Here is a 13,228-nt window from a genome sequence, read left to right on the forward strand (position 1 = left end):
TTGCTGACCTCACTAGTGCTCGAAGCACCGCTGCAGCTCCAGGGTGAGTCGATGAACTTAGTATATCTTACCTTAGGGGTATTTGCTGACACACGGCCAGCTACTTTCGGCCCAAAGAGATTGCACCATTCGGTGCATTGCAGGATGGAGGCATTAGAGCTAATAATCCAACAGATACGGCTCTGTGGGAACTGAATTGCATCTGGCCCGAGTCAAACGGGCCTCACTTGGTTCTCTCCGTTGGGACGGGTTGCCAAAAACCTGTGAGTCATGAATTAGGGCCGTATCGCGGCGTATGGTTAGACGGATTCATTCCGAGAATCCTGCGTGCCTTTTTATCTTCGCCGTCCTTAGACGCTGAAAGCAGTTGGATGGCTCTCTGGAATCGTCTGGATGCCAATACCCGAGAGCGTTACCACCGCCTGTCTTGTGAATTCGATGGCGAGCTGCCCGATCTGGATGACAGCTCCCAGATTCCTCGACTGATTCACATGACCAAGAGCAGTACTGTCGACTATGACACATTGAAGTGTAAATTGTGGGCGTCACGATTTTTTTTTGAACTCAGCTCAAGACCACAACGCATTCGTGGTTACTACATCTGTCAAGGCAATATTCTTTGCCGGTCTCGAGACTGTCGTCCAGTCATCGAGGCGATCTGTCGCTGTTTTGATTCACCTAAAATTGTAGTGGAAAACAAACCGATAATTGACCTGCCCGACGGCACTTGCTTTTGCGAAAGCTGTGGATATTTCCAGAAAGAAGTGACGTTCGAAGTTTCCCACCTCGGACACGTGGCTTCGTTCTACTTGGAGTTCAATGACTCTAGGCAGAGTCCCTTAGCCAGCTTTCCGAAGCCTATGGCGTGGTTTATGGCAAGGCAGCTGAGACATGGCAAGTTATTCCAGTGGAAACCGGGATCTCCATGCTGTGCAAGAGGGCCAAAAAGGGAGAGGGCAAGTTCGGCCAGAGGTAAAGCGAAGCGGCGAAAGCTTACATAATGCTTTAGTCCAATAGAGATTCTACCTCTAGGTTCACGAGACTATCGTGGCCTACGACTAGATCTAGGCGTCTATCAGTTTGGTTTCGAAGTAGTAGAGGTGTTGAACGCCTATAAGGTTCTTAGAAACAGCGATTCTTCTAGAAAGTCTGAAGGGTGTGGTTGATCCTTATGATCATGGAATCGACACGAACCCGCTTCACGAAGATAATTCTTTCTATGCCACCGGGATTTGTGCCTTAAATATATCTAACGCAATCGCAGTCCCCTTAGATACCATAAGCCGCTGTTTAGCCATCTAATCGTCCGTACGGTTATAAGAACCCTTCTATAACTCTAGCTAGTGCCGTACGGCATAAGTTGGAAAAGCTAGGTATGATCTAGAGGTATTTATATTTCGAAGATACCGTCTGGGGCCTTAGCTGCTATAATATAGAACAAAGCTGCTAGGGAATGCGATTCGACGCTTGCCAACCCAGTGCACGAATTTCATATCTGTAGCAAGCTCTACTGGCGCATTCTCCTCCTTAAAGCAAGCATCACTCAATAAGTCACGCCTCCTGACAGCATAATGATAGTAAATCACCTTGTCGCCCGTGACCCTTCAAAAAGCGGTGCTTCGTTGTTAGATCACACCTTATAAAAGACGGTAAATCAATAACGCACCTGCAGGAGATGACTTGCCGATTCTGTCAATGTTTGACTAAGGAAGTCCACCAGTCGTAAGGAATAGCGCTGAGGATCGGGCTTTCGCTCAGAGTGAGTGCTCTTCGTTACCAACGTCATGGTTATTTTTCCGACGTCCTGAACATCACGATAACCTAATATTTTATCATGATAACTGGTCCTTCGACAAAGTTCAGGTTCTGCTAAGATAGAGTTAAGTCGTTAAGACAGTTCTCGAGACGGGGAAGCATACCAATTATGACCTTTCCTGCTCGACTAACCCAAATATTTGTCAAGTTTAATTTTCCGTGCGTTAAGTTGTGAGCTGCGAGGAAATCAAGTGCTCGCATCAACTGTTACTCATCAGCGTACAATGGCAAATAGGTATACGGGAGGCTTCCCTGCCCTGCAATAGCAGCAACTTCGTTCTCGGTAGGGAATCTAGGATTCCCAAGGATATGCAGAAGACTAAGATCTATGTAGTCACAGACAATATCCACTGTGGAGTCTGAGATAAATACCTCAAAGGATTGGAGGAAATAAGGCTTTCTGCGAAACTGAGCTAGAAGTCTCAGCTTACGGTAGAGTCTCTCTTTACTCGTTTGTCGGACCAGAACACGATTTTCCCAAGTCTCTTTCCTTTGGGCGACGCTAACCAGCCCGTTTAATGCAATCTCATACTTTTGAACGTACATGGTCCACACCGAGAAATTCGATGTCTGAATTGTATTGAGCGACTCGCCCCCCAGGCTAGAGTGAATTTCCAGTGGGAGCCGAGGTGGTTTGAATTTATCCTTTTGAACTTCTTGTCCTCGAGCACTATTCTCCTCTGGGTGAGTGCTTCTTCTAGGTTCCATGGACTTCTATGTGGCCAACCTCAGTAGTTGGGGACGGTGGGCTTCAGAGGATAGCAATATGCAAGAAGCTGGTACTGTATTTATTACAGTAACAGCGATTCTTCTACTATACAGAGTATAAGACATACAAGGATATATCTAAGTAGTGGTATCCTGCATATCCTACGGAAGGGGTCAGGGTAGATGAAATACAGGCTGTACAGTACCTCAGCCAGCTCTGGGTCCTTCAGTAAGAGACGAATACAGTTAACCAGGTGCCTCGACGCTGAACACTCGTCAAAGGATGCAGATGAGTTCATGAGACGTCACTTCCCGTATGGCCCCGTAAATACGAGGTAGGGTCTACGAAAGCGGGGGGTAGTGGTGGCCATGTCGGTCGCGATTTCAGAAGCAAAATCCGCGGTTTTCTGTGATGGAATGCGAAAGCTGCAGCTGTGTGGTCAATCGCGGTTGGATGAGATGGCACACGAAAACCCATGGGAAGAGCCCGTCGAATTGGTTGCGTCGAGCACTTGCGAAATCTACGGGTCTCTGCGGCAAACGTAGACTACTAGTTTAGAGTACACAATGCACCGAAAGGCTGTGGAAAGCGGTCGATAGAACCCCCGCGACCATAGCCGCTCAAAACTCGGTTCACAAACATTCTGAAACGCTACCTCTGGTCGGTCGTGACTGTTTCAGACGATACATGGAAGACCCTAGGAAGAGGCCGCAGACTAGTCGCGATTGTAGCAAAAAGCCTCGGGATTTTGGGCTGAATTAAAAACAGTACTACTTTAATCGTGATTGGATAAGATAAAGCACGGAGAGTCTCGGGAAACTGTCTCTATATCGGTCTCCAGTGTGGTGACAAAATCCTCGAAAAAGTGTGGTGAATTGTGAAACACTTCTACTGATTGACGATTCTGGATTGGTTAAGATGAGCGGCCCCGAGATCGCTCGTGATCATAAGTGGTACTGTATTGCTCACCACCGAAATTGGGAAGGTGCGCAGGTACTGTACAGCCCATCTCGAAACCGGCTTCCCTGTGGCTGTGGGGGGCGCTTTTCCACAGACGTCTAAGCACGCTTTCGTGACCGGTATTTCATTTGACAGACGTTTTCCACAGATTACGCTGTTACTGTTCGTAATAAATCTCCAACCTTTTTGAATAATGACGCCGAGCCCATTTTCCTCTGCCTATCGCGAGAGTATGCTAAGAGCGGCACCGGTGCCCCTATTGGTCCGGCGACTGGTACGCGACAAGTTCGGTTAAGCGGATTCATTTCATCTCGTCCTTCGAGATTTGTTCTAGACTATTCTGCGAAAAAGCTGGCCAACACAATTGGAGCTGCCAATCCCTAACCTGGTACCATGACGATTTACCCAGCGCCACCACAGCCCGTGCTGTAGACCTGCTCAAGGACGGACTCCCTTACTCCTTCCAAAAAAAGAAAGTGTTCAAATAATGCTGACAGTCTCCCTTCTGGCAGGGGCCAAGCTGCTTCATGCTTGTTCCAGGATCAGAAGAGACGAGAGCCAGCAGCTATTGCGATCATTCCAGCGTGCGCCGTAGCCTCCTAGGTAGTTGTCGCCTGGAAACCAACGGTTATCACCGGTTCAATAGGTTCGGTGCTGCCTGCTGAAAGGCTCGAGGCTGCGTCTCTTGCCGCTGTGGCAGCGATGAAAGTGCGGCCGCCAGATGCCCGTAGAATAGTTGTGGCAGAACTGCTTCTCGGTGAGAAGCGATTCTGGCGTGACCTCCGGACGTGTTGTGATGCGAACTCTAGCCGCAGGCCTTTCTCATGTCCCTCGCAAAAAAGCGCATTTGGGAGAAGAGCCTCGTCAAGCTCATCCCACTGAAGATATATGTCATGGTCTCAAGATGCTTGGGTTGCGTGGTTGCCGCAGAGGTGCGATTGTGTTTAAGCAATAGCTGAGTCCTAAACAATGAGAGATGCCGCGAGGCTGCGGCGGGTGCGCGAGGACCCCTTCGCCAAAATAAGGCCCGCCAAATAGCTAGGCTCTCGAGAACATTTTCCGGTCAGGGTGTATTCACTTTCCTTCTGCTTACAAGTCCGCTCCGGCCTTTTCCATCAACTCATACTTTTCAGCTAGTTCTCGGACGTGGTCTATTGCTCTATATTCGTTAGCTTAGACCGATAGGCACCTAAGCCGTTGTTGTCATACTCTACTCGTTCATTTCTCTCCGGTTCCCTCAGTTGCTGAGATGCATAGTACAAACGACAACGATCCCAGAGTTGAGCTTTTGGCTCACCGCATTGTTGTTCCACAGCCGCACAAATGGCCTTATGGTCTGCCACCGCCAAATTCACAAGTGGTCCACAGAGAAACGCCCATTCCCATTCATCGTGACCATAGATGGGCGACGTGCTGTGATACACTGACAGAGTCAAGTTTCCGCACAGATTCCCCAGGATCAACGATGGTCTGGCATTTAAAGGCCTGATTAGCAACTCGACGAGCCGTTTGAAGGTCGAGATGAACTCTTCTTCATTTTGCCACGGCCCATACCGAGTCTTGTTAAAGGAGATAGCATCTTTCGTCCAATTATCAAGGAAATCAACCCAATCAGTGTGCCACGTCACATACTGAGGTCGCTCCTTGAATAGTGTTGGAGCCGAAAAGCCAAAATTGTCTCCCCGAGCCTCTTCTGAATCTTGAAACTCAAGCAGCTTCGTCACTTGCTCCAACGCTTTGACCCGTTTTTGAGGAAGATACTCGTCGATATTAAAGTATACCGTGATGCTGCCGTCCAAGAGGCTCCCAAAGCCGGCAGGTTTTGGCACCTGTTTACCGGCTAAGCTGGTTTTAGAGATCACGCTCAGAGCATTATACTCGGCATCTTTCATGTGTTCTGCGGCCGGCCCGCTTCGTTTTCTGAGGAAGTATTTCTTCAATCTGCCGTTAGGTGTTTGGACCCAGAGATCAAACCCTTGTTCGCGGACCGGGTGATGACTCCATAAACTCCATAGTGCCACCTTGTGCTCACTGATGACTAGAAACCCTTCTCCGAGCGCAGAAGCAACAGCTGCCCTGAGTGCTGCAACCGCAGAGCGTGGCACCCATGGAGCCGTTATGGGGCCACGGCAATTTGGACATTCCGGGTAAATCTCAAGCAAAGACTCTTTTTCGTAAGAGGCCGGTTGATATTCAATCCATCTGTTGAAACAATCTGGATGGATCGGCATCTCGATACACCCTCCATGCAGAACACAACTTCCCGTAAGCATCTCAGCACAAATGAGACAATTCTTGTCATATTGAAGGCCCTGGAGAACAATAAGTTGTAATTCGACCGGAAATGCGTGCGGAAACATCTTGCTGACATCCTTCGTGCTCAGAATCAGGTTGTAAGGTATCCAGACGGCCGGCGGGAGGATGCCACAGTCGATGTTTACGCGGACCTGTTCGCCGTCGGCGGGATTTTCGTACTCCACAGAAAGGGTTCCTCTTCGTACAATCTCGATCTTAACATCACCCCACCGAAAGTTGCCCCATTCTCCAAGCCGAACATCCTGCACAGGCAAGTCTTCTGGAACCAATGATAGCTTCAGATTTAGTGTGGTCACAAAGCCAGCAGATACCCTCCGTGGTTCTTCTCCTTGCGTACGCCTGACCAAGAGCTGGCCGGCTGTTCTAAAACTCATCTTCTGAAGGTTGGTCTTTGGATGGTTGATTTTGTTTTGGGAGGAGGGTGGCAAGACGCTGTATATATCGCAGTGCGATGAATGTTTACTCTAACTTTTGTGTCAACTGTGCGAGGTGCTGCAACGCAGGATGGGCGATGCTACCGGAGCGGTCCAACAAATCAAGAGAACTGCTTCGGACTTTTTCTTCCCGTACAATCAGAGAAACTTAGTCTGTCTAAGCAGGAACAGCTAGGGTACAGGACCATATCAAGGTTCGAACGATGTAAGCACACCGCCTTTATGCGACAATTTTTCTTTTCCACGTAGGCGTGGAGGACGGCTGGAATCAAGCTGCATGAATTAGGGTCTACCTGGCAAAATACGAGTTCGACGAAGTGATGAGGTAACATTCTTCACCGGTCAGCCAATTTTACCCGATCGTCTATTTTCACCACTGACTTCGTGACAATTTTTCCACAAGTAAGCGCTCGATTAGAACTCGTTCTTTGAAAGGAGGCAACACTGTCTGCAGTTTGGCAGAATTTCCATTGGTTCAATCTGAAGCCATTCCCATCATACCCTCATGATTGGAAATTTTGCCCAGAGTCGTTGACCTGCGGATCAGGACGTCGATCAGTGGTACCAGTCGTTCTCAATCATTTTGATTCCATCCGCTGCGTTAGCCGCTTCGACCTCATCATCAGTGTCATCCCACCCACTTTCATCTTCGAAAAAACAATTGATATCATCACTAGAGTCTGTCTCATTATTTGCGCGAAAATAACTCCTCGATCGTACATCGATGTGCGTTACGACATGCCGAATGTGGGCGCCTAACGATATGAAAGTGGCTGCTACAGTACTATTGTAACAAAGGTTCAGACGTGCACACATATAAGTGGTCGGTGGAGGATCTTGGTGGCGCGCGACTTGCATAGCTGGCCTCAGATGATGGATCAATAAACCTAGAGAGATACGCTACGTGGAAACTCCTCATTGGCTGTACCAACGTACATGAAAGGCAGGCTCCGCAAGGCAGCTTAATTATAAACACCTTTGTGGCAGTCATGCACCCAATTGCCGGACGCTGAACGATACCCCGCATATCAGATAGGAGTGCCGCAACCCAGTAATTTCGAACACCACAGCACACGTATATAGCAGGATTGCATCATAGGTAAGAGTGCCAAGTTGTGTGACTGCTCCGTCTGGGGCACAGGATAAAGCAAATAGATGGTTGGAATAAGACAATACTTACACACTCAGTTCGGAGTTTCAACTAATGGATGTCAGGATCAAATAGCTGCCCCGATGCGGTTCCTATCTTTTGACAGTATACATAAATAGTGACTACGGGCAGGTATATTTTGTTGAATAGCAAAATGCAAAAGAGTATGCGATGGTGCTTTTCTCCAAGTGATGGGGGGTAGCCACTTAATTTCGAGATTCTTTGCACGCCCGCCAAACCCGCCTCAATCACAGCCCGGCGGCATACCTTCTGACATATATCACTGACCATTGTCATCCTGGTCAAGAAAGAATTGGAAAATTTTCAGCGGAGCTAACGCCTCGAAGTTCCATGCCACATAACGAGTCAATAATGCCCGCAGCAGATCTTCGCTGGCCGACAGTTCGGGCGTACTATGATAAGTCAGCTCCAATAGCTGGACCAATTCTCTGTCCCGCAGAGGATGAAAGGTACTAGTAGTATGCATTAAAGCCTTGCGTAACTTATGCAAAATCAAGTTCTTCAGGTCATTGACCCGGTATTGCTCAGCAAAGGCATAGAGTCCAACATGACAAAACGCCTCAGTATAGTCGTACATCAACGTATCATTTCTGACTTTGGTGTCCAATATCTTGGGAAACAAGAGTCTGGTGTTTGTGGAAAGGGGAGTGAGTGGTGGAGGTTGCTTCCAGATCGGGCTCTTCCCTCCTTGAGTATGCTTTCTTTTGGATGCCCAGCCAGAGTATGCACCAGGCTCTGCAATTGTTTCTGGGGCTTTATGAAAGAGGTCTTCGATTTGGGCGGGCGGACCAAACGGGTAAGGTACATCTCGTAGCTCTCTCTCGGAACGACATCATCCGCACGAGGGTGTCCAACCTCAGGGTCATCAAGCACGACGCAGGGTGCAACGCAATCGTAGTCCCATAGATGAACTCTGAGAATCTTGTAAATGTATCGCCGTCTACGTTGTTGAGATGCATGCAATTCTCTTGCGATTCTCTCATTCCACGATGCATCAGTGTGTGCAAGACGAGGGAATGTCGTGACAGAAGGTCCGCATGTAGAACGAATCCATTGGCCTGTCCCGCAACTTGGAACCGAAATACACTTCCCGTGAAGACTCTAAAGGAGTCGTGAGCCTTTTTGGGTCATGCTTGCGGCACGATCCATTGTTACTTTGCGCCCTCATTCAACATTGCTTCGCTGGAGACGGTTCGATAGATTTCTGCCACATTCGTCAGACTCTAGTATTGAACGTCGTAGAATCGCGTACCCGTTAGGATGCTCTGGAAAGCCAGGTCAACGTTGCTAGCATCGATCGCCGAAGTTTCGACGAATGAAAGGTTGTTCTCGTCTGATACAAGATCAGCGTGTTATCTTCGTATATGTATCCATCGATACTTACTTGCGAATTGTTTTGCTTCTTCCGTAGAGACTGCTCGCAAATTTCGTAAATCACTCTTGTTCCCAACAGCACGATGACAATACTGGTATCGCCAAGATCCCGGAGCTCTTTCAGCCATCTCCTGACGTTGTCATAGGTCTGAGATTGGTCATGTCGCAGACAGGAAGAGCTCCTACAGGCCTGGGGTAGTAAGTGGGAGGTATGGCTCGACATCGCTCTTGGCCGGAGGTATCCCAGCTTTGATCGTCTTATTGCCCACTTCAATTGATCTTGATGCAAACTTGGGCCGATCGTTGATTTGGAGTCCAAGTTGACCTCGTCTCGGATGAAACGGCTGATCAGATTGGATTTGCCGACACCTGAATCACCAATGAGAACAATATTGAAGAGAAGACCATATTCATCGTTCATGACGGTTGAGGCTAACGTTTTGGAACGGTGGTGTAGAAGGAAGTGATAAAAATGATGAACGCATTGAGGAAGAGGAAGTTAAGTCCTGGCACGAGTGAATGAGGGGTAAATGTTACACAGTAGACAAGCTCGTTATCCCTTGAAAGTCGGGAGGTGGATTTTTGCGAGGTTCAGCAGACCGCAAGCTAATGACCTCGGTTAGGCGTACACACACTGTATGGCTCACATAGTTGATCACAAATTAAAAGAAGAGCAGCTGTTTCCATGTGGAGGTTATTAGATCAAGAACAAACGCTGCAAGAATAGCAGAAGAGGAAATAGGGAACGAGAGGAACAAAGGTGACGCAAGAACATGAATAATAATGAACAAGGCCATGACGTACGGAGTAGTTTGTATCCATTTGAAAACATGGGAGCACGCAACTTGAAGCAAACCGTGCGACACGATACATCTCGGGTATTGTGCATATATAAATTCTACACAATCTGTGTACATTACAGTACTACAGTATAGACGCGGATTACATACTGTACATACGGTATATATATAACCATGCTAACACCTCTCTCGATTCCGGCGCATCCAATGACATATAGCAACACGCCCGCTCAGGGTAATTCTTCACCGGTCTCTTCGAATCCACTTATTCCTGAGGCTGGTAGTCCAATTCGACCAACTGCAGCTGTGCTGAGCAATGTTGTTGGCAAGCGTCCCTGACTCGACCTCGTATTGGTTCTGCTGCAGAGACTGTTCGCCACGACAGATTAGATCTCTATAAACAGCCACAATCACGCAAATGACTTACCCATAACTATTGTACGACGACCCGAGGCAACAAATGCGGAGGGGTTGAAGTCTGCGACGTTTCTGCAGGTGTGGTCGTCTGGCCTGCTTGGTCGCCACGCCCCTGTGTTGTGGATCAGACTTTCCCAACTCGCAGCCCCCTCGTAGAATGTCACTCGTCGACCAAGACGAAGCTCTTCAGCTCCAATTCGATCGTGGAGGTGATAGATTGAAATGCTGAGGATCTAGTTCTGTCATTTCCCTCGGTCCACAGCTTACACTTGAGCGACTCACATAGGCATTGTCGAATGTGTCGTCGAGCAAAGCTCGATTGAGAAGATCGCGGGCCGCTGCGCCATCCGCTTCCGCCGTTAGCGCCTGGACAGTTCGAACTTCTTCAAAGCTACATACCGACGGTGTTAAGTTGCCAGAATAGATATATCCGTTGGGCTTTGACCGTGCCATTGTGAAATCCTCGGATTAGAGCCTGCAAATATGGCATTTGCGCCATCAGACCCCATCCGGAAGCGACCAAAATAACCACGCCATAATTTTCCACGCCAATCGACCGGCCATGAGGTCCACTAAAGAGGGTGAGATACGAATTCGCCGACAGCGCGTGGTCTCCAGCAGGGTGTTGAGCTTGAGCTCGCCTCAACAGCTTCGACGTCCATCCGCAACGTGGTTCGATCATCAACTCGAGCCTCGTTCCACGCTCATGATCCTGTGCAAAGCTGACGTAGAATGGATGGCTTTGGAAGAGTGAACAGAAGCTCAGTCCCGGTATGGTCAAGTTGATGTACTGTCCCGGGCGTAGCCTCAGTGGCGTCGGAGTATCGACCACGAGACAAACAGCGTGCCCAGCGCGGAAGATACGAGATCGAGAAAGGCCGCGATAGAACATTCTGTTGATCCATAAAACGTGAAAGATTTGGGCGACAACGCCAAGCCCCAAACAAGCGATGACGGCCGTGGAGCAGTACTGAGCGAAGATGCTGCTCCCACGAACGTGACTCCAAACGGCGTACAGTGCGGCGACACTCAGTAGCTGATGGATTCTAAGGAAAATCTCATACGAAGGTCGTCGGAGCGGCCGGATGGATGAGATAAGAATGCCAGCTACGGCCAAGGCGGCCTATGAAACGTTAGCGTCACTATCCCGGATCTTCAACGTCCGAGCACCATACGATTACGCCGTACAGTTGCTTTGACAGCTTCGTCGTGAATACCGGTTGAGTGGGCTTGAGTACTACAATGTGGAAAGTCGTTATAATGATAAAAGACCACGTGGTTCCACGATGAATAGATTTGATCTTTGTCAGGGACACTTGAAGACAGTCCGCTTGGAATGCCAGATGAGGACCGAGGCAAAATAGCCCCATATTGACCAGTGCAACTTCACCAGCCCGTCGTGCTGCAGTGGCGATGTCGAGGGAGCGGTAACAAGCCACAAAAAGATTCGTACCAATCAAGACCGACTGTACCAGTACTGACCACCACGACCATGAGCCCAGCCATTTTGATTCGAAAATCGAGTTAGTTCGGGTGAGATGATTTGTGAGCCAAAATGCCGGACCCTGAAACAGCTCTTGGCATTTCGCGAAGAGATGAGAGCAGATCCTGATCACAATGATGCTGCCAATGACGATTGCATAGATTTCGACGGCAGACATAACTTATATATATATAAGTTATGTTACTCTACAATACTATGTTTAACAGTCCACCCAAGGAAATATGTAGAACATGCATCAGCATTGGTCGAAGTTCGCATTTATACTCACAGATGTGCTCCACCGCGGATTGGAACGGGCAGCACGTAATGCCGGTGTGCCCCTTTCCTCGTACTGATTCTTGGTCCCTGACTAGAAGCCATAAGAAGCAGTGGCGGCGGCGGCCAATAATGCATCATACCCTTCGGGGAGTGTATTTGGGTCCCCACCCAAAATCATAACCATGTATATTTATGGCTTCTTGAGCCAGTGAAATGCAGCTGCACAGTATGGAATTGATCTAGTCATTCGACGAGTGATTTGGTAGCCCGAAAAAGCGTCGTGATGCCACTTGAGACAATCCAACCAATGGAATCAAATGATGCGGCTGCCAATCATCTCCAAGGAATTCATGCTGGCATTTGTTAGCCAATTTGTTTGCCGGCCTAAAGACGCGAGAAGCGACACCTGCATCAGCTGTGTTGCGGGACTAAATACCGATGCCGCAATAAAATCCAGCAATTTGGACGAATATCCTTGTCTTTGTAGCTGTCGTTCTTTATTGATACTCTTCGTCACCAATAATGATATCAAGTCTCCTAGCTCCTGAACATTTCTTCGGCCATTCGAGCCATCTTGATCTCGATTACATAGCTCCGGTTCAGCTAGATCACGGTCAGTCAATCGACCCACGGCTTTTCCCACCATTACAAAACGGGCCCAACCTATTTTGACATATCCATCGTCGTTGAGCAATATGTTTGACATGCTTAATCCTTCATGCACCAAATCATGCCGCTCAAGGAATGCTAGCGCTTCTACGAGCTGTCCCTTCGTCAGTTCTATGGAGACGAGCGTGTGCGGCGGCGTACCTGGCCTGTGATTGCCACAACCTCAACCTCTGTGGGAAATAGAGGGAGTCCCATAATGTGACCCAGGGTCAAGCTCAAATACTCGCAAACGAAGTACGGAGATGAAACGGAGCCGAACACCTCGAAACATCTGGCGAAATAAGGTTGTGCCATGAGCTGGAGCAACGTTTGCATTTGGTGATCAAGGTTCGTTGTCGCGGCTCGTCGCACGACAACTAGTTTCGGCGATGAAGTTTGCGGGATTGCGATGTCGACTTTCCCGTTCAACTCTAACTCAAAACATCGTTTGTAATTGGCCCAGATAGGACCTCGTCGATGTTGCATATATCGCTCAGAAGAGGAGTTTCGATAGATACGGCGCGACCCGGGCAGATTGGCTTCACGACCGTTCAAAATGGTCCGAAATCCCGCGGAAGCAACAAGACCATTATTGACGTCTTGAGCTCCTCTGGGGAGGTGTTCTTCATAGTGTGGAACTCCTCCGTAAAGGTTCTCTCCCAACTGGGTGATGCGGTGCTGGGCGCTGCTATCCATGCCGATTTCAATAAATGGCCGGAACGGTATTGAATGGCGCCGTCATCGGTCAGATTATGTGTAATCGATGCAGAATAGGGCCCTGTACCGTAGTACTACAGTATATGTAGAGGAAATGGGAACTGC

The 13,228-nt window shown here is 48.6% G+C and overlaps 5 protein-coding genes across 7 annotated transcripts; all 5 read right to left on the reverse strand.

The window, feature by feature from the left end:
* Positions 1-1,410: 1,410 nt before the first annotated feature.
* Positions 1,411-2,299, reverse strand: PV06_11630. 3 transcript variants are annotated; one of them, XM_016413338.1, is made up of 3 exons: positions 1,920-2,299; positions 1,667-1,866; positions 1,411-1,617 (listed from the first exon to the last, which is right to left on the reverse strand). In XM_016413338.1, exons 1-3 carry the CDS (start codon positions 2,014-2,016, stop codon positions 1,552-1,554), a joined length of 363 nt encoding a protein of 120 aa, XP_016256264.1. In that variant the 5' UTR covers positions 2,017-2,299; the 3' UTR covers positions 1,411-1,551. The 3 variants fall into 3 exon arrangements, with proteins under 3 accessions (XP_016256264.1, XP_016256265.1, XP_016256266.1); XM_016413339.1 differs by having other exon boundaries at positions 1,411-1,602; positions 1,667-1,869; XM_016413340.1 differs by having other exon boundaries at positions 1,411-1,869.
* Positions 2,300-4,573: 2,274 nt separating this feature from the next.
* Positions 4,574-6,174, reverse strand: PV06_11631 (uncharacterized protein; the record flags this gene model as incomplete). The annotated part of the gene is made up of 2 exons (XM_016413341.1): positions 4,574-4,643; positions 4,694-6,174. The coding sequence occupies 2 exons, from the start codon at positions 6,172-6,174 to the stop codon at positions 4,574-4,576; spliced, it is 1,551 nt and encodes a 516-aa protein (XP_016256267.1).
* Positions 6,175-7,664: 1,490 nt separating this feature from the next.
* PV06_11632 (uncharacterized protein) lies at positions 7,665-9,200 on the reverse strand (the record flags this gene model as incomplete). The annotated part of the gene is made up of 5 exons (XM_016413342.1): positions 7,665-8,158; positions 8,211-8,506; positions 8,561-8,609; positions 8,658-8,733; positions 8,790-9,200. 5 exons carry the CDS (start codon positions 9,198-9,200, stop codon positions 7,665-7,667), a joined length of 1,326 nt encoding a protein of 441 aa, XP_016256268.1.
* Positions 9,201-9,760: 560 nt separating this feature from the next.
* On the reverse strand, positions 9,761-11,657 carry PV06_11633 (uncharacterized protein; the record flags this gene model as incomplete). Its single annotated transcript, XM_016413343.1, has 5 exons — positions 9,761-9,948; positions 10,007-10,229; positions 10,279-10,346; positions 10,396-11,119; positions 11,172-11,657. 5 exons carry the CDS (start codon positions 11,655-11,657, stop codon positions 9,845-9,847), a joined length of 1,605 nt encoding a protein of 534 aa, XP_016256269.1. The 3' UTR covers positions 9,761-9,844.
* A 638-nt stretch (positions 11,658-12,295) lies between these two features.
* On the reverse strand, positions 12,296-13,102 carry PV06_11634 (uncharacterized protein; the record flags this gene model as incomplete). The annotated part of the gene is made up of 3 exons (XM_016413344.1): positions 12,296-12,361; positions 12,408-12,521; positions 12,569-13,102. The coding sequence occupies 3 exons, from the start codon at positions 13,100-13,102 to the stop codon at positions 12,296-12,298; spliced, it is 714 nt and encodes a 237-aa protein (XP_016256270.1).
* Between the last annotated feature and the right edge of the window lie 126 nt (positions 13,103-13,228).

This window comes from Exophiala oligosperma (assembly GCF_000835515.1).
Source record: "Exophiala oligosperma strain CBS 72588 unplaced genomic scaffold supercont1.47, whole genome shotgun sequence".
Classification (NCBI taxonomy): Eukaryota; Fungi; Ascomycota; class Eurotiomycetes; order Chaetothyriales; family Herpotrichiellaceae; genus Exophiala; species Exophiala oligosperma.

Bases quoted from the DNA above. Each gene is read 5' to 3' on its own strand.
- PV06_11630 (XM_016413338.1), bottom strand. From the start codon at position 2,016: ATGCGAGCACTTGATTTCCTCGCAGCTCACAACTTAACGCACGGAAAA. The intron at 1,867-1,919 runs GTATGCTTCCCC...CTATCTTAGCAG, and splicing joins AGCAGGAAAGGTCATAATTG to AACCTGAACTTTGTCGAAGG. The intron at 1,618-1,666 runs GTGCGTTATTGA...CTAACAACGAAG, and splicing joins CGGCAAGTCATCTCCTGCAG to CACCGCTTTTTGAAGGGTCA.